This window comes from Dermacentor andersoni, chromosome 3, assembly GCF_023375885.2.
Source record: "Dermacentor andersoni chromosome 3, qqDerAnde1_hic_scaffold, whole genome shotgun sequence".
Taxonomy (NCBI): Eukaryota; Metazoa; Arthropoda; class Arachnida; order Ixodida; family Ixodidae; genus Dermacentor; species Dermacentor andersoni.
The window spans coordinates 161,239,584-161,266,092 of record NC_092816.1 but is presented as its reverse complement, the minus strand read 5'-3'; the positions used below and the strand labels follow the sequence as shown (position 1 = coordinate 161,266,092).

General features: G+C 46.0%; 1 protein-coding gene across 1 annotated transcript in view; it reads right to left on the bottom strand.

Moving 5' to 3' along the window:
• LOC126524203 (uncharacterized) overlaps positions 1–25,243 on the bottom strand; it is a 101,033-nt gene extending 75,790 nt beyond the window's left edge. The window contains exons 1-2 of the mRNA XM_055067363.2: positions 25,136–25,243; positions 24,756–24,801 (exon numbers count right to left, since the gene is read on the bottom strand). Coding sequence (XP_054923338.2) covers positions 24,756–24,801; positions 25,136–25,243 — 154 coding nt within the window. The remainder of the gene's footprint in view (positions 1–24,755; positions 24,802–25,135) is intronic.
• Between the last annotated feature and the right edge of the window lie 1,266 nt (positions 25,244–26,509).

Below are 26,509 nucleotides of genomic sequence, written 5' to 3'. Positions count from 1 at the left end.
AATATTTTGTCATAAATTCTGGTGATCTACCTAGCAATATTTAGACTACAACAGTCATCACCCGCGACACTGCAAGCAAGGAATTTTTGTCGGACAAGCGAAACGAATAGGAAGAATTTGCAGCGAAGACCGCTATTATATCCACCACCTGAATGACCTTAAAACAACGCTAGCAGAAATAAACTATCCAAAAGTTGCTCTCGATAGAGCTTATGATGTCACGTCAATATTGGAGAGACAGTTGGAATTAGCTAAAAGACAGCCTACACCAGAACCTGACAGACCGCCATATTTTAAAAGAAAATATTCTAATGCACTCCCAAACATAAACAACATCCTACGAAAATACCACCCAATATTATCAAGTACCGAGCGTCTGAGAAAAGCGTTCCCGGATGTACCAAGGGTTACCTATCGCCGCAACTCGACCTTTAAAGACATGTCAGTGCGCGCAAAAGTCAGCTATCATCATTACCTTGTAATAAGAGCATGTTGTCGCCCCAGGTGCAAAAGCTGCAGGCACCTTCAAAGTCACATAAAAATTAAAAGCACCGCAAATAGTTATACGCACGAAGTCAAATCTGGCTTCACTCGTACAAGTTCAAATGTGATTTATATGTCTGAATGTTCATTCTGTAAGAAAAGAATATATCGGTGAAACGGGACTATCAATGAACGTCCGATTAAACGGATATCGCGCGGACTCAGCTGAAGCTTCCCAAAGAGTAGTCGAGCATTTCAACCAACCAGGTCCTAACTGTGATGAATTTAAACTCTATATCTTAGAGCCGAATTTCCGTTCTGAACGACAGATAAAATACAAAGAATCATAGCTTATCCATAAGTTCAAAACATTACAACCAATAGGCATATGCATTTCAAAGGGAGCTTTAGAATGTATTCGCTATGCTAAATTTCAACCTATAGGCAACAATACTTAGTTTGGTTTCCTAGCGTTCTTTTCTTCTTCTTTCCGTCTTTTTGCTTTTGTTTATTTATTTATTCAACTTCAGCTTTTTCTATTCTATTGCTGTTTCTTTTTTCACGAGCACCGGTTTCTGCCGCTCCTTCTAACATCTCTTTCAGAGACACGATAGCCCACGACCACCAGCGAAACAGGTAATAGAGAGCTGCTGTGCACGCCGTTCACACGCCGGCTGACACACGGGCGTTGACACGTGACTGACAGGCGGCCGTGTCCCTGGCCTTGTGCACAGCACTCCTTTACTCTCAATTCGACACCCTCGGCGCTAACACACCTTCGCTTGATGCCGCACCCACCCGCACTACGCCCTCTTCCCTTTAGAAGAACCCCACCTATATATAGACCTTTGCACTGAGGCTTCCACGGGCGCCACCATATTTGGACTACTGGCGCCGCCTAGCGTCTGCTTGGCGGCGATGCCATACTGGACTGTCGTTGCTCAGCCTCGGCCGGCTCAGCACTGCTGTTGCTATCAACAAACAGATCTAAAAACGTTGGTTGCTACCTACATCTGTGTTGCTCCGTATCTTCGGCCTTCACAGTGTCGTCTTGCCACTTTCGTGCTATTCTCAGCAGTGTCGAGAGGCATCGGCTACGCATCGAGACGGAAACTTTCCTGCTGGCAGCGGCCGTACGACTGAACGCGACTGCCCGATGGCGCCGGGAAGCGTCAGCTCAGCGCTGCAGCTGCTTTCACCTATAATTCTCCATGTCTTAAGTCTCCTCAGCGTTGTTTTGTACCTTTAGTGGAAGTATCACCAGTGTTGAGAGGTGTCGCTTTACGCATGAAGGCGATTACTTTCCTGTTTTGAGTGCCCGTGGCTGCAAATCAGTCCGTGCGATTGCGGAATGGCGTCGACGTCAGCCGCTGTCGGCTTGCCGCCTTGAGCCAACAAGGCCAAAACTTGACCTTGTTGGCTCATATTTGCATATTTATAGCCCATCTAAACATTAGGGGCTGACGATGGAGACACACACAGCGCATCTTACCTTCCTCGCGTATCCGAGCATCGGCTCTGTATTCTAAGATGTCCGCGTTCCGTCGATAAAATGAATCGAGCAGACGCACGACGACTTCCTAGGTTCGAATCCCTTACGATGTACAGCGCTAATCCAGCGATGTTTCAGTACCGCATCGGCAGGAAACCGATACAACAGGTACATGTTGCAGCCGCAGTCCTCTTGTAGAACATTGTGCGTGCTGCACTGCACTTTTCTCACTGCATTGCGCTTCTTCTGGTTGTCCGAACAACCGTACACAGCGCAGTGCTGCCCGGACGTTCGCATAGCCTCTGCGGATAAGCTTAAAATCGCGAAAACGTCGTGCAGTCAATGCGGGAACTGTGCGCGTGACAGTCCAGCAAGAGAGGGCAACTATGAGACGCTAGCTACTCTCGCTAACGGGGGCCTGATATCCGTTTGCGACTATCTGGTTCGAGGCTTCCGGTGCAAAGGTCTATACTGTAGCGAGGAAAGCATATGTCGCCTTGAAGAAGACAAGTCTACTTGTCGAAACGTTGGCTCCTGCTTTCCCGTTGTTCTCGTTTTGCTCATCGTCACGAGCAGCTAGTGTACGAAATGTGACAGCAGGCCTCTCAAATCCTGGCAGTCCAGAGGGCTCGCGAGAGGGCCGTTAGGTTTCACCTCATGGTCCCCGAGTGGGCCTAGCCAGGTGACGTTGAGCTTGCTTGCGTCTATAGTGGACCAAATAAACTTGTTTCACTCACTGACTCTCTCACACGCTCATAATCACGCGCTCGAGAAAGGCCACGACATTGTATTTCAATGGTTGCCAAGCCATTGCGGAATTCTCGGCTACGACAGCACTGATAAAGCTGCGCATTCGGCTCACCCAAGATGTCAGCGGGTTCCTATACCACTTTCAAGAACTGATGCTGCGCGAGAACTTCAATCACTTGCTCGCCACATCACACTTGTACGATGGAATTCACCGGGTTTCGCCAACTCACGCTTGCACTCTCTCGACCCTAGTTTGCAACTTCGCCTGCGACCTAGACTCTCCCGTCGCGAAACAAGTTTACTGTGTCGCATGTGGCTGGGCTTGGCATTTACAAATCCCCATTAATTCCTGACGGAATGGTCAGCAGAGCGGCGTGCAATTTGTGCGGTTGTGATGAGACTCTAGAGCACCTCCTGTGTCACTGCCCATTCTTTGACACTCAACGACTTACTTTACAACCAAAACTCAACCTGCTAGACAATAGAGCGCTCTCAGAAGTAAAGATCCACTAACCATGGCCTATGCGTTCTTGCATGCAAAAGGCCATGAAAGCCCTTCTGCGTTTCTGAAAGGACACTGGATTGTATGAACGTTTGTGACAGAGGGGATTCCTCTGCGACTGACTGTGAATGACTGACTGATATTTGTCTTCTCGCTCCTTATCTGTTCTTCCATTTTTCCCTCGCCAAGCGTAGGGTAGTCAACCCGGAACGTCCTTGGTTAACCTCCCTACCTTTACCTTTTTCTTTCTCTCTGTTAGAGTAAGAAGATTTAGGTGGCATCACGTGTGTTCGTTACGCGTATATATACAGGCAGAAAATATCACAAGATCTTCGATACTAACACGTCGCGGTTTACAAGAAAAGTGCTGTAGTTGCCTGGCTAACATATCTATTAGTAGAGAAAACGTTACTTTGAGCAGCTCGGGTCTACATGAGAACTAGCACCAGGATCAAAACGAGACCACCTTTATGTATATAAACATGCAAGAGAAGACGAAAAAGACAAATCTGTAACCGACATGTCAGTCATTACAAAAATTTTGTTTATTGATTGTTATTTAGCAGAAAATACAGAAGTCGGGTCTTTTAGACATAAATAAGTCAGAGTGCCTCGCTAAATTCGGGACGGTTGGCAAACCTAGTATCGACGACGAGCTACAAAACCGCGCCTGTGACGAAGTCTTTCATCAGAGCGCCTGTAACTTCGCTATGGTGGAAATAATAAAAAAAATTATTGCGGCTGTTGATCAATTGTAGACTGGTACGCAGCTGGCACTATAAAACAAGTTTTTCATCTGCAGAGTGGTTTAAGGGCCATTTATTACGCGCCCCATCTTGCACCCCCCTCCCCACCCTTCTAAATCTCTAACCCTGAAGTTGTCTTTTGCATTAATTTTCGCTTTTTCACGCTACACTGCATTTCTTCAATAAAGTATACATTATTTCTGAAGATCGCTTGCATTGCGCAGTGACATCGACATAAAGAGTACTTGGGGTACACATTTTCAGTCGTCATTTGTTTTCTTTCGCCAACTTTACGCTAAAGTGCAATATCGCATTATTATGGGTTTTTCTTAGTTTTGCTATAGAGTTTAAGTTAACGCGCCGTATGGGGTCAGCGGTATGACGTTCTCCTGCTGAGTAGGAGTTCGTGCGTTCAGGTATCTAGCATCGGTGGCTACACATTGATATGATACCGGCAGAACGCAAGAACGCTCCTCTGCCAAGATTGGGACATACTATAGTGTTAAAAGCCGAACTGCGACGTCTTGTGTATTTCTTGTGCTTCACTGGGATGCTAAACGCCGTTAACGAATTATAATTACGCGCACATAAATCTGATTCAGTGGGAGGGCACACGACGGTATGTGTAATAAGAACGTAAAGGTAGCCCTTTTTTTTTTCTTAAGTCGGGACCTTCGCGCGACAGAGCATTGGGCCTGAGCTTTCGCATGCTTCGGATGCATACGTCCGGGATATCGACGCTAAATGAAATGGAGCGTAGGCGTCACCCTGCCTCGTCACGCTCTCTAACCTCACTGTTTTCTGCAATGGTGTCTACGTGCGTTCATTCAGGCTCACTGGGTTCGGTCTAAGCCAAAATTAAACCGCGTGCACGCCGGAGTTCAAACCCGACGTCGGCGCTGACGACACCGTTGCATCTCTCAGTAGCACGCTCTTGAAATTCGCCTTCTAATGAAATGCCAATCGTCTGGCACGGCGCCTAACGCAGATGGCGTTGACTTTTTGAGCGAGTCGCGGCAGAACGGATAAAGCCAGGTGACAGCGCGATACGGATACAGTCGCCTACCAGTTGTCGGGTCGCCTCCTCCGGGGAACGTTGCCCGGCCTTCTATCCTCCCTGCGAAGCATCATGTGGCGAACCGTCAGCTGGAAGCCTGTGGGTAAAGGCCACCTGTATTTGCGCCTTTGTGCTAATTTCTTGCTTCGTAGGAATAATTTGCGCGCACTTGCAGCTTGCGCAATCGGACCACCAGCGTTCTGGCCTTTTCTTGAAAACTCGCTTCTATATAAGTGAATGTGGACGTCATGTATGCGTTTCTTCTGCGCTGTTGCCTACTTTTTACTCTTCTTGAACCACGGTAGTCCGTTGAACGATTGTAACCCTCAGTAATTTTTCAAAATAGTGACTAACCACTGTGCCGTGGCGTTATTCAAAATTAGTATGATGTAATGGATGACGACCAGTTTGCTATGAGCTGCGATTCATAGAGGCGAGAACTGCTTTGCGTACTATGGAGACGGCACTCAGTCTGACCTAACTCCTTTTAGGCGCCTGCCTTATTCGCTTAGAAGGCACCTCAAAATCACCTATGATATCCTTCATGTCTCGCTTTTTTGCCCGTTCAGCGTGATTCTAGCTCGTAATTTTCTTTCATGCATATATTGACATTGCTACTTAATGTCCTTTTCGCCCAGGCTTCGTACAACCTAAGACCTTAATGGGCCGCAAGACTTCCGTGCGGTTATGCCATAAATACCTACTAAGAATGTACGCAGCCGTATCACTTATAGACCTTTTACAGCCACGGCAGGGCCAGAGGGGCGATGGGCGCGCTCTTTCGGCCTGCTCTTCGGGGCTAGTTCCCACCTTTCACCGCCGCTAGCTCGTGGCGCCGTTTCCCAACCCTGGCTAAAACCCCTAAATGATCTAAAAGTAACGACATCTCCTCTCTCCTCCTCCTATGCTGGCGCTCCTTCTCAGGGCCGGATTAAGAAAAATGGGGCCCCTTGGCTAATGCGCATGCAGGCCCCCTTTCTCTATACAGACACCCCTTCCCCCCCTGTCGCCTGCTACGCTACTGGAAATAGGCCACGTGTCATTTTAATTCCACCAAATATAAAAAGAACAAAGTGCGATCAACGGGATTATCATTATTGTTATTATTATTATTATAAGGAACACAACAAAACTGGCTTGAAACGCGTGCTGTTGTAAACACGAACACATATGTTCACTTTGCGATTAATCTGCATTCTGTTTTCTGCAAAAGCTAGGCTTTAAGGAAAAGTTTAGTGCACTCAAGACGAACAAGAACGTAGAAAAGACAACACAGCTCAGATGTTGATCCTTCTGAAGCTAGGCCTTGTATGCATCACTAAGTTTAATCCCGTGAGGAGACGTATGGTTGTATCCAAAACATTCTTTATTAAAATTCAAGCATCAGACTGCAGTAATCGTTATACACGTTAAGCCACATTCGCATGTTAACCGAACAGCGTCAGGTGCCGCTTCGATACCACCACCCCCATCTTGGAGTCGTACTATGTGTGCAGTGACTGCTCTGAACAAAGTTCGTCAATGTCGCGAGATCGACGACTTGAACGGATTTCATCCCAAACCAGTTAGAATGTTGTCTATGGTGCTGCGCAGTATTCTAGCGTGCACGTGAGCGCGTGTTCTTATGAGATTGGAAAATTTATGGCAGTGTTGACGATGAGCATCGTGGTGATATCGACTGATTAGCCTTGACTTCTGTGAGGTGTCACTTGGGCTACGACAGAAAGCGTAGTTGGGGCTCCAGGCCCTGACAACACCAACCTATGGTGTATTGTCGGTCTCTAAAATAGACGTGTGCACGCCTTTGTGCAATTTGCCTCTGTGGGAATGCGGCCGACTGAACCTGCGAAAACCCCGCAGGGGCGTCTGCGTCAGCAGGCGTTTGGTCTGTTGCGACACCACGCACCCGAGCACACGAGGGTTGGACGCTCCCGTGGGTAGCCATGCGAGGCTTAGCCGTGTGCGGGGAAAGGGGGCTCCTGGGGGTTGAGCCGATGCCGGGTGTTCGGACCTTCAAGGCCCCCCGGCGGAGGCAACACACCCTCTTTGGCCTGTGCTTCACGTAGGACGGCACCCCCGGACTGACCCACCGGGGGAAATCGGCAGTCGCCTCTTCCAGTTTCTCTCTCCTCGAATCTTCGTCTTTATATCTCACTTTCTGGCATTTCCTGTCTTCTTCTCTCTTCCATTTACTTCCTTTCTCCTTGGCGGCAAGGGTTAACTTTGTGTGGCTCTCCTACCTTGGGTACACCATATTTGGTTATAGTGACAGCGTACGGCTGCCGTCGTGCAGGCTTGTATACAAGCTCTGCCGCGTCCCCTCGTTGGTCTCCGTGGTGGGCGGTCGGCGCTGTTGCCGAACATACACATTTTCTTATGGCAGCGCAAGCCTCTGTTGTCTATGATCGGCGTCTGAAAAGATGCCGCACAGAAGCACCGTTCCAATTCTCATTTCGGAGCAACGCTCCATTTTCCCCCAAGTGCTATGTAGTCCACAGCGAAGGCAACATGCTAGTAAGAAAGCTATCTCCATTCCTGGTAGCCAAATGCCTGAAAGACGAAATCGAACCGACATACAAAGCTTCCAAAATGTCTAGCGGGGACCTCCTCCTTGAAGCAAATGATTAAGATCAAGCAGAGAAGCTCTCTGACCTCACCAGTAGTGGCGACGCGACAGTGACAGTGTCAGCCCACAGAACACTTAGTACAAGCAGGCGAGTAATATCTGAAGAAGACTTCATTGGCTTGAGCGATGAGGAACTCCTTAACGGATTTCAAGAACAAAATGTGAGAAAAGTACAAAGAATTGTCATCCGCAGAAATGACCAAGAAATCCCCACCAAACATGTCATACTCACCTTCGGAACAAGCATATTGCCTACTTCGCTAGATGCAGCTTATGTTAAAATCAATGTGAGACCGTATATCCCGAACCCCAGACGATGTTTCAAGTGCCAAAGGTTCAGACATGCTTCACATACACTGTCGTCCTTTATGAAAGGGAACACGCCAGCGCGTGGCATGCGCTCTGCGGTGGCTGCCTACAGCACAATCAACCGACAGCTTAAGAAAGCACGTGCGCTTTTGGCGTCATCTGTTGGCAAACAAAATAACGAGTCATGGCCGGTGCACAAGCGCTGCTAGATAACGCTCCCTCTTCACTCGCGCAACGGGCGATGGCTGTAGCGCGTCGTCTGCCGCCAACAAATCGAGCGTGGTGCACAAGCACGGTCGTTATCTTGTTTGCCAAGAGATGACGCCAAAAGCGGACGTACTTTCTTTAGCTGTAGGTTGATGGCACTGTAGGTAGCCGCCGCAGAGCGCAGGCCACGCGCTCGCGTGTTCCCTTTCATAAAGGACGACAGTGTACATGCCGAGGTCAAACAATCCTTGCTAAATGCAGCTCCAATGATCACCAATCTGACGACTGCACCTCTTCGCCACATTCTGTTAACTGCAAAGGAGATCATCCAGCTTACTCGCGGTCTGGCCCTTGCTGGAAAAAAGAAAAAGAAGTAATTGCACTAACTTTTAAGGAAAAAATCTCGTTCTTTGAAGAGAGCGATTGTCGTACCTTCCGCGGAGAAGGTATGCCGATGTGACGCAGATGGGGGCAGCGTCACAGAGGCCTCAGGAGTCATCCGAGACCACGCGTAGTGGTCCCGCAATGACCCCCCCCCCCCCCCGCCTCCGTGGTGGAAGCAGCCAGTGCTGCTCCATCCTCTTCAAAGGCCCTGCAGACACCAGTCCCGCAGGGCCCTAAGATCAAGCGAACTCCAAGGCCCGAGACACGTGTCTCGGCGCCAAACTGTCGGTCCTCCAGTGCGTCAGAGAGAGCGATGGAGGTCGATGCAAACACCCCGGTGTCATCGACACCGAAGGACAACCGCTCTCTCGAGCGCGGAAAGAGGAAGAAAGTCCCAATAACCACTCTAAATAAGAAAGCCATAACCTAAAGGTTGTTGCTCCTTTGTATTAACCTATATTGAAATCTATGTCGCCTATCAGCTTGCCTCTTATTCTTTCCGTTGTACCATTTCTTACTTATCAATTTCAACATGGCTTATATTATGCATTGAAATAGTAGAGGTCTCATACACAATCTAGGTGACGTCAAAGGCATCATCAACAGCTTTTCACCAGTTGCAGTGTGTCTCCAGGAAACAAATCTCGGCGAAAAATAGTCAACTTCTCAAAGGTTTCACGGTTGTCCGAAGGGACGGCGAATGTTCCAGCCGTTTGTCATGTAGACTGGATATAGTCGTGCAGGGCGGCACTTCTATCCGAAATGCCCAATTCATCATCATCATCAGCCTGGTTATGCCCACTGCAGGGCAAAGGCCTCTCCCATACTTCTCCAACTACCCCGGTCATGTACTAATTGTGGCCATGTTGTCCCTGCAAACTTCTTAATCTCATCCGCCCACCTAACTTTCTGCCGCCAACTGCTACGCTTTCCTTCCCTTGGAATCCATTCCGTAACTCTTAATGACCATCGGCTATCCCGTACAAAAAAAATTATTGAGAAGGCATTGAATTCTTATTGGTCAATGTTGAGTTTTTCATTGAGGAATTGTGGAAATTTTGATGGAGAATTGTTGGGCTGATTGTTGAGTGGTCTTGAATATTGGCCACTGAAATTTAATTGGAACGCCATTGGGTGTCTCAATGTTGAATAATTGTTAAGTTACCATTGAAATTCCGTTGCGCTTAGACGGCTCGTTGTGTTCATTTTGTTGAATGGTTGCTGGGTTACCGTTGATAATGCATCGAACTGACGTTGTGGTAGTTCTGCTGACCTGTTGAGTTATTGTTGTCACAGCACTGAAAAGTACGTTGTGGCCCAGTTGAGATGACATGGAGATTTCAGAAGTGGCCATTGAAATATGATTGACATTTCGTTGGGCTAGTGGATTTTTATTCATATATTGAAATTGCTTTGCTATTCACACTTGCATGCCCCGGTGCCTGATCATAACTTTCACAAACAAAAGCAAAGGAGAGACTGATCAATTTGAAGGACATTTATTTACACTAAAGTGCGTGCCCATGAAACATTATTACAGTACATAAGGCACCCCTACATCGAACCTGGAGACACAGGCTAGTACCCACAGCACTCTTAACAGTGTAAATACATCTGAAAAAACCTATACATATGAATTAAATCAAAACGATCATTGCGGTCTTCCCTTGCGACTTAAGTTTATGACTAGAAGGCAAAGCGACTCAAAAGGCAGGGCTTAAGCATACCCTTTTAACAACCAACTTTGAACACATGAACACTTGAAGCTGCTTGCATGTGAACACACACAAGACATCTGAATACGTTACATTAAAATGGTTCGCACACTAACCCATCACAGGAACAGTTACGGCTGATTGTGAGAAGGCAAAATAACAGACTTGAAACAAATGACTTCACGTAAATATATACAAGCTTCAGCACACGTCTTTCACCGCGATTAAAATTTAATGAAGTACCAAAGTAGACTTGTCTGAGTTTTTTGTCTTCGAGATGTATATATTTTCAGGTTGCCCAAATATTTTATAAAGTAACATCATTCAACTTAGCTATTAATTGATGAAACATCATTTAGAAAGTTTTCTGGCATGGTGAACACCTGAATCATGTTTCTGACGAGCCAGGCTTGCAAGAACAGAACAACCATTTGTATATTTTAAATTGAGGTACAGAAGAGTTTGTTGGTGGTATTTCCTCAATTTAGCGAGCTCATTATAAGTTAATTTTTCTGGACTTGCACAAAGCAAATTAGAGCACTCTTCGGGGCCTTTTTCACTCTACCCAGCAACTAAGTGGTACCTCAGTCAATAAAGAGATAAGGCAAGGCTAATACCTTGAGCGATAAGAGAAAACATAATTATTTAGCACAGAAAATTGGTAGTAACACACGGCTAACACAATTCCAAAGAGCCAAATAGATGGTCACCTGCACTTGCAATATCTAGTACCCCAGAAATCGTCATAAAGGATGGGAAAAGGTTTCAATGACTGGACAGCCAGATTGGTGAGACAGTGAAAAACGCAAATAAATGCGTATACGAAAAACCAATGACCTCAATTGCGCAGGTAAAATGTTATTAAAATGCTACCAGAATTTTATTGCAGAAAATACATAAAAGTTGCAAAAAAATTGGGCCAAAGCAGTAACAAAGACGGAGGGAGATACAGCACCCGTGTTGAAAAGAAATTATAAGTGATATATATGCATATTGAAGCTCAAGACAATTTTTCCCCAATATTTACAAAATGAGCCCATGCACTGACAGCATAAAAGAAGGTTCCTGCGCCTGGAGAATGCAGCACAGTACAAAGCAGCGTCATGAGAACCAAAAACAAGAGCTTAGTATGTTTAAAACGTACGAATACTTGCATACCTACAGGCTTGTGACATGTCATGCCTTCAATGGATGAAATTCATAAATCTCACACAAATGAAGTTACCATCACTCTTATTGGCTTCCTCAGGGGACTCCTTGAAGTTGAACTAGAAAAATGTACATCAGTTAAAAACAGAAGATAAGACCCTATAGCGTTCTTCCTGAAATAAACAGCGCAAATATTTCATGTATCAATTCTATGGACACTTCGACAATTCAGTGTACATATATATTTGACAACCACCCTAACAGACGAGAAGGATGAATTAAGGTAGGAACACAGATGAACGCTGACTCAACTAGAAGTTCATTCGTGAAGACAAAGATTTTAAACACATTGGCCAACTTCACAAAGAAAAAGCCATGGATGCGCAGCAGAAACAGCACGGCAGAACAAAAAAGGACCGAAAGACATGTCCTGTAGAACAAACATGTGCGTCAAAAACAAAAAAAAAACATGAAAGGTTTGTCCTGTAAGTGATATTAACGTGAAATACTGCAGCAACTCTTTCCCACTAAGGCTCACAGAAATCCTGCTTATGAATTTTTCTTCGTGATCAATAAATAATTCTTCCATAAGTCCTTTTGTGTTCCGGTCTTTGTGATGAAACAACCGTTCTTTCTGCTCTATACCTCAACACCAGAGGAGTTCCAGAAGCAATATTTAGTGATCACAAACGAAACAAATGCATAACCAAGTTATCTGTTGCCCTTAGTGGGAAAGACTTGCAGTCCTCAAGAGTATTTCTCGTTGGGTAGTATCACTCATCGGACAAATATTTGGCGTTTTCGAAAGATTTGTCCGATATTTCTCGTTTTTCACGCACGTTTATTCTACATGGCATGGCTTTTTCATATTTTTTTTCTTGTCGCTCGTGGCTGTTTGCCACGCATGCACGGCTCTTTACCTTTGTCAAGTTGACCAGCGTCTTTAACACCCCTGTCTTCAAAAATAAACTTAGCTGAACTTGCGCTCGTATGTGCTCCTACCTATTTCGTCGTCCGTCGTCCGCCTCTGTTCGCGTTGCTGTTTCCAGTACGCACGTATCACTTTGTTAGGCTAGTAAACATCCTCGCAAGCAAAAGGAAATACCTCCCTCAAAAGGTAGCCCGTCCTTCACTACTAAAAGCCAGAGCCAATCGAAAGTAAGCCTTCACAGCGTCCATGCGGCAGCTAGTACACCACAGAGCAGCACAAAAAATAGTTAAAAATCCCACTTGATGGAGAGTGGCAACAGAGATGCGAGTTTGCTAGTGAATCAGCCACATATCAACGGGTGTCTCTTGCACGACGCCAAGCTGCTCTTGACGTAGAACACTTTAGCATTTGGGCATTTGCTGCATGTGTAACCTGCGAGAAGGGAATGCGGACAGAAAATGAGATTGCGCGGATTCAGAATCCACACTCTGCACATAACTACGCACAAAATAGAAGTACACAGTATACTGGCAAGTAAAAATTTGCGACTCTTTACGAGTGCTGTCTAGAAAAGGAAGAAATGGGTCACTACGGTAAATGTTAGCTAAGACACGCACAGCGATGTTTCGCAGCGGGGAGAAATATTCCCGGCTCTCTGCAGAACCAAAGACCACGCTACAGTGCATAGCCAACACCAAGCAGATATCGAATGTTTGGGTAGAAGTCCAGCAGCAGGAATGACCTAAAGATACGCCGAGAGCGATGCGAGCGTGAGCGTGCCTGTACGAGTGAGAACATGCACTGGTGCTTTGAAGCTAGCCGCTCCGGCGTGTCTCCGATCATCCCACGTGATTTCTGTGCAGAACGTCGCGTACACGCCCTTCCGCGTTTTGCGCGGTAGCGTCTGCGCAGTGAGCTAGCTTCATGCACGCGACATTCACCGCACAAACGGTGCTCGAGGCGACAACGCGCTGAGTGACGCTCCTTTCGCTTCTGCAAGCAACGCACATTAGTATCGGTCCAGCTCAAAGAGGCAGCAGAGAACGGTGGCATGTTCCGGTTATCGCCAATTAAAATTGTACGCTACGCCTTCCACAGAAACGCGCCGCGCTAGATAAAGATGCTTACTGCGGTAGTTTTGGCAGTGATAGGCAATAAGGCGAGCCCGTCGGCGGCTGTGTTCTTTGCCGACGTCGTCACCACAGCTCTGTTCATTTGCGCTGTGTATCCGTGAACAGTCACCGCGCGGAAGCTGCGACTTATCGGTTGGCCGTTCTCCGCAAATCCCAAAGAGGCGAAATATATTTTGCGGTGCGCCGCACCATTAGGTGCAACCTAAATCGAGGCACGCTTAACCGCTACGGCACAAAAGGTGATCACACTAACCGTATGGTATAGGATGAGCCACTACGGATTAAAAAAAATCAATATGATGTCTTACGGGCGAAACCGACGCTCTGATTATGAGGCAGGTCGTAGTTGGGGATTGACTCCGTATTAATATTGACTTCCTGGAAATTTTTACGTGCATACAATGCACAATGCACGAGCGTTTTTGCGTTCCGCTCCTTTCGAATGCGGCCGTTGCAGGGATCGTATCCACGACCTCGAGCCCCAAATTGCCACGGCGGCCGCCATAGTTACGAAATGCGTAAGCGTGACTTGCGACACCGCCTTCCGGTACGAGTGTGGTACAAACGTAGCACAGCTGCACACCTGTTGCACAATTATTTGTCGCGGTTCTCCTAAGCTCGTAGTATCTGCCTAAATACCTTGAAAGGCAGCGCGCCTCTCACGTATCGGAACGCGATAACAAGCGCTTAGTCGGCCCACGTGAGCCCCTATGAAAGATGGCGTGGCCACTGTACAAAATTATCACTGCTCAGAGAAGCTGATCCTTATGTTCCAATTGTGTTCTCTAATACAAATTAAGGAAAGGTCATTAGGCAGGAACAAATGAAGCAATGCAATTTTACGCACGTGGGGCGCCGCTGCCTCTTCGCCTACCATTGTTTCAAACGAAGTGACGGCGGCAGCGAGCGTTAGTATCGCGCGCTTTCGCTCCGGGGCATACGGTTTGCTTGAAAAATGTGAACGGTGTGCTTAACATCTCACGCTTGTCAATGTCAAAATAGATAAAAGGCTACGTGCCCAAGAAAACGAGATTACTTACCTATCTGCAGAGGCTCGGCTACGGCTCTTTCGGGGTGCCTTCTCTCCAACAGGCATCATGACCTCTGCCGCGCAACTCATCAAAACAGCCAGGCTCGCACATCAGTCGAAGGCTAGTAGCTGAGTCAGCCAACAACTTCAACGGATAAACGTCCCACTTATCGTCGTTAAAGCATATCACTAAAATGTGCGTCAGGATGTCCGAAAAGAAAAAAATACTTTCATCGAAAAGCACGAAACGTGAACTACCAGACAAGGCAACCAACTGAGTCCGAAAGCCGTTCACAGCTTCTTTATCGCATGGAGTTATAAAAACATTTCAAACACAAAATACCGGCACGGAAACACGACTAATTATTTAGTAATAATTTTTCATCCATTAACCATTAACCATTAACCAATCCATTAATCCATTAACCTTTATAAAGTTTGAAGAACAACCTAATTTGTAGCGTAAACAACAAATATTACGACCAAAATATGCGGCTACGAAACTAGCGGCAACGATGTGTACTGTTACAAAAGTGTGCTCAAAACGAAGCTACATTGGTTGCAACCGCGTGCGCACACGCACACACCCGAACGCTGCCTTGACGTTAGTAGCGCCACCTAGAAATAAAAATTACTACTAATTTTATAATTTTTACAAAAGTAACGCTATTGGAATAGTTTATAGCATCTTTGCAGATGACGCGGTGACAAGTAAGGTGTGATAACAGTCCGTTACCTGTGATTTTTTCATTTCCCTTTGGTGTTCTTCTATTGGCCTCGAGCTCCACCACTGGAAAAGCTGGCGCCACTGTCGGCGTGACGTGCTAGGAGGGATCACGTGGACATAGCGGCCGCGTCGGCTGCTTCGGTCGCGCCGAAGCGAGCTGAAAACGAGTTTAAATTCCCTCGTACGCTGCGGTCCTCATTTAGTGGCGAAATTTTCCCGCTTCGAGTGTCTCCTTTACAACGCTTGAAAGCACTACAATGGGTAGTGGCTGCCTTTGAAGGCGCGCAACATGGTAGCCTACTGCTCGGTGCCGCAGGGCCGGGCGCACGTAACGGAGGCCGGTGTCAGCCTTATTCACACGTAGCCGCAGGACAAGAAGCTGCGTGAAGCTTGGCTGGCGAAACATAAAACCGGCAAACAGTCATCGGCTACAACTCGGGTATGCAGCAAGCACAGACGCGAGGAAGATTTCTGCTACGGCGCCTGGTCTGCGATGTTCTGAAAACGCGCACTGACACGCTCGCCCGAGTCCGCTGCTCGACTAATGTCGTGACGGTTTGGTCTATGAACTTGTCGATGCTATAGATACTGGCAAGTTCAGTGGAGTGGAAAGGCAGCGGTAAGAAGCACATTTAAGGAAAGCATGGCATATGGTCATGTTTGTGTTATGAATTAATGCGCTAAATTACAAAAAAGGAGCAGCGGGAAATTGCACGCTGACAACACCGATAAACATACAGTGCGACGCAACTCGAGAAATACTATTGAAAGGTCAAAGAATTTAGAAGAAAAAAAAGATTGAATCGTCGCGACGGCACATCACAGTCCCCGTAGGCGTCGAAGTCTCTACAATGAAATTATTTTTGAACAGCTGTGATAGCGCCCACGCAACAATGGTTGCTTGTATACTGTCAAATGCTCATATTCTGCTGCCTAAATCTCATGGCACGGTGCGAAAACGCGCGCGCGGTGAAAACGAAACAGTGCGCGGACAAGCATGCAGACGCGCAGTCGGTCGCTGCGAATCTGCGCGATCGCTGCATTGAGGCTTCGTTCTATTACACTCCATTTAGTTATACAAACACTATAAGAACATATTTCACATAGTTTGCTCTCAGCGTTTACCTACCTTTCACGCAAGAAGCCAGTTCGGGAGACTCCATCGCGGCGACCGCGCGCAGTGGCGTTCACTGTACGTATTTGGTAAAGAAATAGCGTCTAGACGATTGTGTGCTTTCAGTTTGTCCAAAATTATTATTTAGACAGTAATGAACTTCTCTCGTTTCGAAAGTACTTACAGAAATGTCCGGAAGAGCTCGCGCATGGTGTTTTCAGTGAGCGCTGACAGCAAAACCTATGAGGAGCGCGCCACGTGATCCCTCATAATACGCCAGCGAGGCGCTTCCGATAGATGGCGACTCCGTAACTCCTCGCCGCCAATTTAACTGAACATACGGGACCTGTCCTACAGGCTTGGGAGAGGACGACAGTTCGGCGAGGCTCAAATAAATCGCATGCTTCTTGCAAGGCGAAAGTCGGGAGCAGCCACAGATACAACTGCGATACTGTTGCGGCTGTTTCTGAATCAGAAGCTCTTTGAAGTCAATGGTTACAGCGGCCGCGCGCTGCGATCTCAAAGCGTGTTCGTTGTTTTATCTCTAGTACCACGGCCGTTGGATAAAAATAGGTATATTTACTTTCCGGACAGAGGGTGCGTCGCAGGAAATTCGAAGATCTCTCACGTGTATGTTTGCAGCATGTGCGCCGCTTGCATCCTACGGTTCCCACAGCGCGTCGGATGCTCGATGGTAGCGTCGTCGCGTGTCAACGCCTGTCTTATCGCCGGCCGCGCTGCCGCCGTGTCTACTATTGGGGAACTCAACATGCGTGTAGTCACCGTGTTTGCGAGTGAACTTCGCATTCTTCTGCTCCCCGAAACGTGCTCATTTTGGATCGTACCAATTGCTATGTCATCTAGTGTATGTTAAAACGACGATGGCATTTGTACACTGGCGAAGAAATAAATCGTTATGAATTTGGGCGGTCATGAAGCTAGTCTAACGCTGCAGTTTTTAGAGAGAGAAAACGGCTACGAAAGTGGGGCGGTCCCGGAGATAGGCGCTTCAAAGCGCCAGCTTTAGCGACAGCACGAGGAAGTGGCACGCTGCGCACGCGCCAAGCATTTCAGAACTTACTGGCTGTCGAACGAGAGGAGCATGTGCGCGTTCGTGGCCTAATGGTTAGAGCACCGGGCTGAACGGCCGACGTTCAATGCCACCCCATCGGTCACAAATTATTTTCTTTTTATGAAAACGAGGCGAAAGAAGAACCTACCTGCCGCAAAGCGACAGCAATGATGTTGGAACGCTTCGCATTAAATTTTTGGAATGTCTTCATTTGCGAGTCCTAATTATTGATACTGGACTCAACTGCTACACAACAAACAAACAACTACAAAAATCAACACAAATTACCCAATAAATTCTTTATTGAGAACACTCAACGGTAATATTGTTGTGCAAGTGTTGAGCGAACTCAATTGCTATTGAAAATTTATTGAATTTTGTTGTTTCAACAATTCCCCAACAATATATCAATGGTTAATCAACAGTCATTTTTGTACGGGATCTTCCCTCCTCATTACGTGTCCTGCCCATGCCCATTTCTTTTTCTTGATTTCAACTAAGATATCATTAACTCGCGTTTGTTCCCTCAACCAATCTGCTCTTTTCTTGTCCCTTAACGTTATACCAATCATTCTTCTTTCCATAGCTCGTTGCGTCGTCCTCAATTTAAGTAGAACCCTTTTCGTAAGCCTCCAGGTTTCTGCCCCGTACGTGAGTACTGGTAATACACAGCTGTTATAAACTTTTCTCTTGAGGGATAATGGCAACCTGCTGTTCATGATCTGAGAATGCCTGCCAAACGCACCCCAGCCCATTCTTATTCTTCTGATTATTTCAGTCTCGTGATCCGGATCCGCAGTCACTACCTGTCCTAAGTAGATGTATTCCCTTACCACTTCCAGTGCCTCACTACCTATTGTAAACCGTTGTTCCCTTCCGAGACTGTTAAACATTAATTTAGTTTTCTGCAGATTAATTTTTAGACCCACCCTTCGGCTTTGCCTCTCCAGGTCGGTGAGCATGCATTGCAGTTGGTCCCCTGAGTTACTAAGCAAGGCAATATCATCAGCGAATCGCAAGTTACTAAGGTATTCTCCATTAACTCTTATCCCCAATTCTTCCCAATCCAGGTCTCTGAATACCTCTTGTATACACGCTGTGAATAGCATCGGAGAGATGGTATCTCCCTGCCTGACGCCTTTCTTTATAGGGATTTCGTTGCTTTCTTTATAGAGGACTACGGTGGCTGTGAAGCCGCTATAGATATTTTTCAGTATTTTTACATACGGCTCGTCTACATCCTGATTACGCAATGCCTCCATGACTGCTGAGGTTTCGACTGAATCAAACGCTTTCTCGTAATCAATGAAAGCTATATATAAATGTTGATCATATTCCGCACATTTTTCTATCACCTGATTGATAGTGTGAATATGGTCTATTGTTGAGTAGCCTTTACGGAATCCTGCCTGGTCCTTTGGTTGACGGAAGTCTAAGGTGTTCCTGATTCTATTTTCAATTACCTTAGAAAATACTTTGTAGGCAACGGACAATAAACTGATCGGTCTATAATTTTTCAAGTCTTTGGCGTCCCCTTTCTTATGGATTAGGATTATGTTAGCGTTTTTCCAAGATTCCGGTACGCTCGAAGTCATGAGGCATTGCGTATATAGGGTGGCTAGTTCCTCTAGAACAATCTGCCCACCATCCTTCAACAAATCTGCTGTTACCCAATTGTTATCCAAATGCCCAATTGAGTACATCTTTAGAGGCTGTAGCTGTCACCATTCTATCTTGGAAAACTATCACCATTTGCTTACTGTATATTCCACCCCACACCGATTTTACTACTAAATTATTAGAAAATTTAACAGATAAATTACCGAAACCATTTGTTTTAGTAGGGGAATTTAGTGCTTATTGGGGCAGTGTCAAAATTGACCAAACAGGACTGCTGGTTGACGATCTTCTTTTATGCCATTATATCTGCCTTTTAAATTCAGGTGCCCCGACCTACTTTTCATCAACTTCCCGCACTTTTAGGCGTTTAGAATTAGCTTTTTGCTCACCATTGTCTTTTTCATGAACTTAAATGGGAAGCCCTCGACACGTCATATGGTAGTGACCACTTACCCACAGTCATTAAACTCTTATCACCACTAACCTTAAGCACTAGGCCACGCCTATGAAAATTACAGCTCGCTAACTGGCCGGTTTTTATGGAGAACTTGAAACTGGAAAATTTTTTTTTCGCCAGGCTTAAGCGTTCATGAACTGAACCAAAAATTCACTGAGGTCATAATCTCAGCGGCAGAAATACCTCAGTCATCGGGTATTGTGCGAAAAAAGCTGAACCCCTGGTGGACGAAGGAGTGTACCGACGCTACAAAAGAACAAAGTAAGGCCTGGGGAATCCTACTGAGGTACCCCACCTATTGGAACATCTTAAACTTCAAACAAGGCAAAGCCAGAGCACGATATATTCGAAGACAGGCTGAAAAATCATCATGGCAAAAATATATATCTTCAATTAATAGTACGGTCACACCGAAACGAATGTGGGACCAGGTGAGGAAATTTAGAGGAGAATACTCATCATACACATTACCACTACTTACATGTTCAGGCACACAAAAAGCACTACAGGGCCAGTCGAACTTTTAGTTGAACTTTTAAAACATCTCCAGCTCAGCGAACTATTCAAATACATTCTTAAAATATGAAGAGTTGGCGGAGAAACAGAGACTTCCCACCACTGGCGCTTCAGCTGAAATGTATAATAGCCCCCTCACAATTCATGAATTAAACAAAGTTCTTTCTGCCGGTAAAAAAACGGCAACAGGTCTTGACCTTGTCCACTGCACAATCCTGGCACACTTATCTCAAGCATCGGTAGGGGCACTTCTAAAATTTTTCAATAATATACGGCAGTCTGGGGTAATGCCTGCAGATTGGGAAAATGCGGTAGTAGTGCCTTTTCTGAAATCTGGTAAACCCGCAACATCCCCTAGCAGCAACAGACCCATTGCGTTAACAAGTGGTCTAGCCAAATCCTATGGGAGCATCATAAACATGAGACTCACATTCATCCTTGAATCAAAAAGGCTAATAGGGACGCACCAGTGCGGATACAAAAACGGCTGCTCCACCACCGACCATCTCGTGCGACTAGAACAGGAAATGTGTGACGCGTTTCTACACAAACAATACTGTCTCGCGGTTTTCTTCGATTTCGAAAAAGCGTATGACACGATGTGGCGATATGGAATCTTGAGAGATCTGGATGACCGGGGAATTCGCGGCAGAATACTAAATTGTCGGTGTGATTTCATGTCAAATAGAACATTTGAAGTACGTCTCGGCACAATATTTTCACGCACATTTACAGAAGAAAATGGCGTTCCAGAAGGATGCATTCTGAGCACGGCACTTTTCATAGTCAAAATGAACTTTGTTAATAAGATCATCCCATCCTCTGTAATGCACTCAATATATGTCGACGATTTGCAAGTGGCTTGCCGCGCTTCAAATCTACCCACCTGCGAGAGGCAATTACGAATAACGATAAATAATCTTACACAGGAGACTGACGAAAATGGTTTCCGTTTTTTAACACACAAAACTGTTACAGTCGTCTCTTCCCAGAAGCGAGTGTTACGCTGCACTCCAGTTCTCACATTCTATGGCACAACGCTGCGGGTCAAAGAAGACTACAAATTTTTACGTGTAACTTTCGACACAAAACTGAATTTGCTGGCCAACATTAACGCAACTAAAATTAAAGCAAATAAAGCACTAAATATCCTTAAGGTTTTATCGCACAAGCACTGGGGATCTTACCGAACATGTCTATTGCGTATATACCGGTCTCTTGTACGTAGCATCCTCGACTACGGTAGTGTAGTTTATGGTGCAGCTAGGCAGTCCTACATTAAGCAACTTGATCCAGTTCACAATCTCGGCCTACGACTGGCGACCGGTGCCTACAGAACATCGCCTGTCCAAAGTTTATACGTTGACTGCAATTAGCCGTCATTAGAGCACTACAGAGCACTACTTACACTTTCCTACATACTGAAAATTCTGTCATCACCACAACATATATGCTACAGCATCGTAACACAGTGCAAATCACGGCTACACTATACAAACAAACCGAATATGATTCGACCGCTTATCTCAAAACACGAATGATACTGTCAGACTTATGAAATTCCTGATGAGCTCTTGCAGGTTGCTGAAAGGCCACCAAGACTGCCTCCATGGTACAACTTTTCACAGCTATGTGACTGGACATTAACACATCTAAAGAAAAAAAGACATTCTACAAAAACACATACTACAAGAGTTCCGCGCTATTCAAGAAAAATATAAAAATTACACGGAATTTCACACTGACGGTTCTAAAACACAAGAATACGTAGGTGTCGGAATAATAACGAAAACGTGCGAAAATAGCATTCGGATAAATAATCTTTTTTAAGTCTTTACCGCAAAAGTTATTGCGATAAGGACGACAGTAAAAAAATTACCACATGCAAGCAGATGAATGCTATCATATATATCGATTCGTTAAGCGCACTCAGAGCTCTAAACCTTAACTCCCCGTCTGAACCCCTGCTTGGCGATGTTGGCCTATAATGAATATAGAAGAACCATACGATTCTGCTGGTTCCCAAGCCATGTTGGGATACCAGGAAATGAAGGAGCAGATAGATGCGCGTTCATGGCAGCGCACAAAGGCATAACGCAAACAACACTTCCATACAAAGACAGTATCCGAGCGATTCATAAGGCCCTTACATCAAAGTGGCAACTAGAATGGGAGTCTTGCATAAATAACAAGTTACACAAATAAAACCCCTGCTTGGCGAGTGGAAGTCGTGCAGTCACCAGCAACGCTTGTATGAGGTGATCGTATGTCGACTTCGAATAGGTCATGCACACCTGACACACAATTTTCTACTTCAAAACAAAAACCCACTAACTTGCGAGAAGTGCAATGAAACACTAGCAGTAATGCACATTATTATGACATGTCCACATACTGAAACACAAAGACGGAAGCTTTTACAGAATCTCTATAACTTACCTTTACACGTCCCCTCAATACTCGGAGAGGAACCGCTAGTGCCCTTCACTGACTTGTTGAGCTTTTTAGAAGAAACCGGTTTTCTTGCACAGACTCTAACGCAGCTTTCGCTGATTCACATTTGATTTTTTAATATGTTGTGGCTGGCGCAGCATGGCCTTAGTCGCTTTTGCGCCATTAAACCCAAATAAACTAACTAACCTGCAAGAACATACTCTTGACATGGTGCGAGGCGTCGCAGTGTTTTATCAGCTGAGGAAGAGCCAAGAAGAAGCGATGAACGCTGATAAGATGCCAAAGTGTGACAGGAAGCGAAACTTACAAGTGTGGATGTTGCGCAGTGAAGTTTTCTGTCATATATTGGGAGTGCCGGCAGGCACGGCTTCTGTCTCCATTTCTTTATTTGGGCTGCTTTAATAGCTCTCTGTGCACTGGGCTGTGATCCTATGCTAAAGGAGCGCGCGTTTCGTCGTCCGTTGGTGGTCGATCGACATCGTTGACCAGCCAATTTATACAGTACCGGCTGCCGAGGGAGCTGATATTGAACCCATGCGCGGCATTAGAACCGCACCTCAAACTGTGTGCAGCGCGGTCCCATGCATGTCTTATTGGTGAACGTACCGGAGTTGGGCCCCTTGCCTTGAAGCCATGTGAGCGCTAGATAACGGAGCTCTCCTTTCTTTTTTTTTTTTACAGCGAAGCTGCCTATGTCTATGGCTACCATATGGAAAAAGTATGTCCTAGATGTTTACAAAAACAATGCACAAGAGCGATGAACGTTGTTACCCAAACGCTAGTCCCTGACGACGTGTGTCGAAACCTAGGTGCATATGTATAAAGTCAATAAATAAATAAATAAATAAATAAATAAATAAATAAATAAATAAATAAATAAATAAATAAATAAATAATAAGAAAAAATAACAACTGAAAGATATAAAAACAAAAAGAAGACGAAACAAACAACTAAGTTATAATGTTGACAAAAACAATACGCCAGAGCGATGAACGCTGTTGCCCAAACTGGTCTATGACGATGCCTGTCGAAACGTCAGTGTATATGTTATGGGAACTCGGGCATCGGAGCCAGCAGTCGAAGAGGCGGAGGACAAAGTGACTCGTGAGCGCGAGCGGTCGTTCGAGGCTCGGTTGGGCGCTCTTGGGCGCGGCCGGCCAGGACTGGGGCTCGTGTATAACTCTAGTCAAATGAGCCTGTCATGGGTGTAATCATTTTTTGATGCACAAAGAACAGGCGGTGATGGTAATCCGAGATTATTCGTTTTGTCTTTGTTGTCGGTAGGCATCTGTGCTGATACTGCCGTAGGCGAAATGACTTCGTGGCTGAAAGTAACGTCTCTCGTCTAGAAATGGAGCCAGGTGGCTCCTGTTAGCTACGCAGAAAGAGTGCCATAGGAGCGGCGCTTAGGGTGGCGCCTTAAGGGGATACTAACTTTGCACAGTGACCACGCGAACACCAAAGGTGGTCACAGGCTTGGTGCGTCCGGCAAAAGCCGTCCTGCCAAAACACGGCGTTCTTCGCTTAAAATGCTGCCAATGTTGTGACGGCGCGTGAAATAGATGAAAAGCGAAGCGTGATTTATAAATTAACTATCTACAGAGATGGCCAAGATGGCTGAACACGCGCCGCGTTCCAGAGATCGTCATCGTCTTCGTTAGTCCAATGAGGTGGCTCGCAACATCTGACCTCCCGTGCGGGCCAAACGCCGTCTCGAGACTAACTACTAAAGGGGGAGGCGGAAGAAAAGTACAGTTTCAACCGGGATACATGCACGACGTCACCAGACGAAATGGAGATGGCGAGGAACTGCTCAGAGGCGCGACTTTATACATATAAGGTTACTAGGTTGCCGCAAAACCTTGTAGGTCCGCTGTGAGGTGGCAAAAGCTTTTCTGAAAGACCTACACGACGAGATGGAATACAGAGAAGCACAGGACAGCCCGGAGAAAAGTAGAGGTTTCTGTGGCTGCAGTCATAGCGGTCCTTCTCAAATAATTGCGAGTCAGAGAGACGCTCACGACCGATCTGACCCGCCAGATGGGCTCGAACGGCAGCATCGCGGGCATACTCTTTGCTATGTTTTCCAGCAACCGGTAGTAACGTGTCGAACGGGAATGCTGCTTGTGGTCAAACAGTAGGAAAATGACGAAATGCCGGCGGTGTCGCGACGGAATGAGTTGTACGCAAACGTGACGTATGGCAAAGTGCTGTCCCAGTCACGATGTTCGTCAGACACGTATATGGCCAGCATATCGGTTAAGGTGCCGTTCAGCCTACCGGTGTGCATGTTCGTCTGCGGCTGGTATGCAGTAGTGAGCTTGTGCTGCACAGAACAGGAACGAAGGAGTTCATTGACGACTTTGGACAGGAAGTAGCGGCCTCGGTCAGTGAGCAATTGCCTACGGGCAACGTGATGAAAGATGTGGTCATGAAATAGGAAATCGGCGACGTCAGCGGCACAACTAGTCGGCAAATCTTGCGTGATGGAATACCGCGTAGCGTAGTCAGTCGCACCCACTTGTTTCCTGACGTAGACGTAGGGAACAGGCCGAGGAGGTCAAGTCCGAAGCGGTAGAATGGCTCATTGGGTGTGTGAATGGGCTGGAGAAGGCCTGGAGGCAACACCGAAAGCTGTAGACGTTGCCGACAAAGCTCACATGCAGCAACATAGCGTTGAACAGATCGGTGCAGACAAGGCCAGGAAAAGCGGCGCCGTACGCGGTAGTACGTGTGCGACACTCCATGATGTCCAGGCGTAGGGGCATCGTGGAGTTCTTCGTGAACAGTAACAAGAAATTGCTTGGGGAGAACAAGCAGAAGCTCCAGGCCGTCGGGAGTGGTACTACGACGGTAAAAGGTAAAGTCGTGAAGCCCAAACAGAGTCGGGCTGGCGAGAATGGAGCAGGTTGCACTGACCAGCTGCATCTGAGATCACTTTCTTTTTTCCTGTATCATTTTGTTCCTCAAGACTATTTCAGCAAACTTATTTTCTATTAAGGCCTAATCTGCGTTAGCCAACCTGTATGATTGCTACGTATTATCAGTGCTTCTACAAGAAAGTTTCCCGACGATTACGATACTGCCTAATGCGAAATTTGAGCGCCGCTCTTATTTATTTATTTATTTATTTATTTATTTACCCACAGCGCCTCAGTGGCATTACAGTGGGGGGGTTGTACAAAAGAAAAAAGATATTACAATGGCACTCACAATGACAATGCAACAATGCAAACACTTCATTGTCAGTAATATTAACAAGAAATGAAGATAAAGCATTCCATTCTCGAACAATGTGAGGAAAAAACGACATCTTAAACATATCGGTTCTTGACCTGAATTCACGCACTTTATGGTTATGATCAAGCCGCTCGGATCTGTAGTGTGGATGAAAAATGTACTTCTCCCTAGGAATAGCAATCTTATCGTAATATATGTTATGAAAAAATTTAAGCCTTAGCTTTCTTCTTCTTACTTCAAGGGGTTCCCATTCTAATTCCTGTTTCATGCCAGACACACTAATGTATCTACTATAATTCCCAGAAACATAGCGGGCCGCTAAGTTCTGGATTCTTTCTCATTTTTGTCTGTCGGTCTTTGTCGGCGGGTCCCATACAGTACAAGCCTATTCCAACGCGGACCTAATATACGCTTTAAATAGTAAATCCCTCGAGTCTTGCGGAAACATTCTCGTGTTACGGCGCAAAAACGCAACATTTTGCAAACTTTCCCAGCAACATAATCAACATGTCGATGCCATTATAGTTTTGAGGTGATGTACACACCTAAATACTTATATTCGAGAACAGTTTCCAATAAGTGGCCGTTTATGTTATAGACTTAATTAGGTACATTCTTTTTCCTCGTGAAACACATGTGCACTGTTTTTTGCAAATTTATATTCATGTGCCACTGTTCGCACCACCGGTGCAATGTATTTAGGTCTTCTTGCAAAGCAAGCGAATCCTGGCAATTTTTCACTTCTCTGTAGACTACACAGTCATCCGCGAAGAGTCGCATGTGGGAAGTAATAT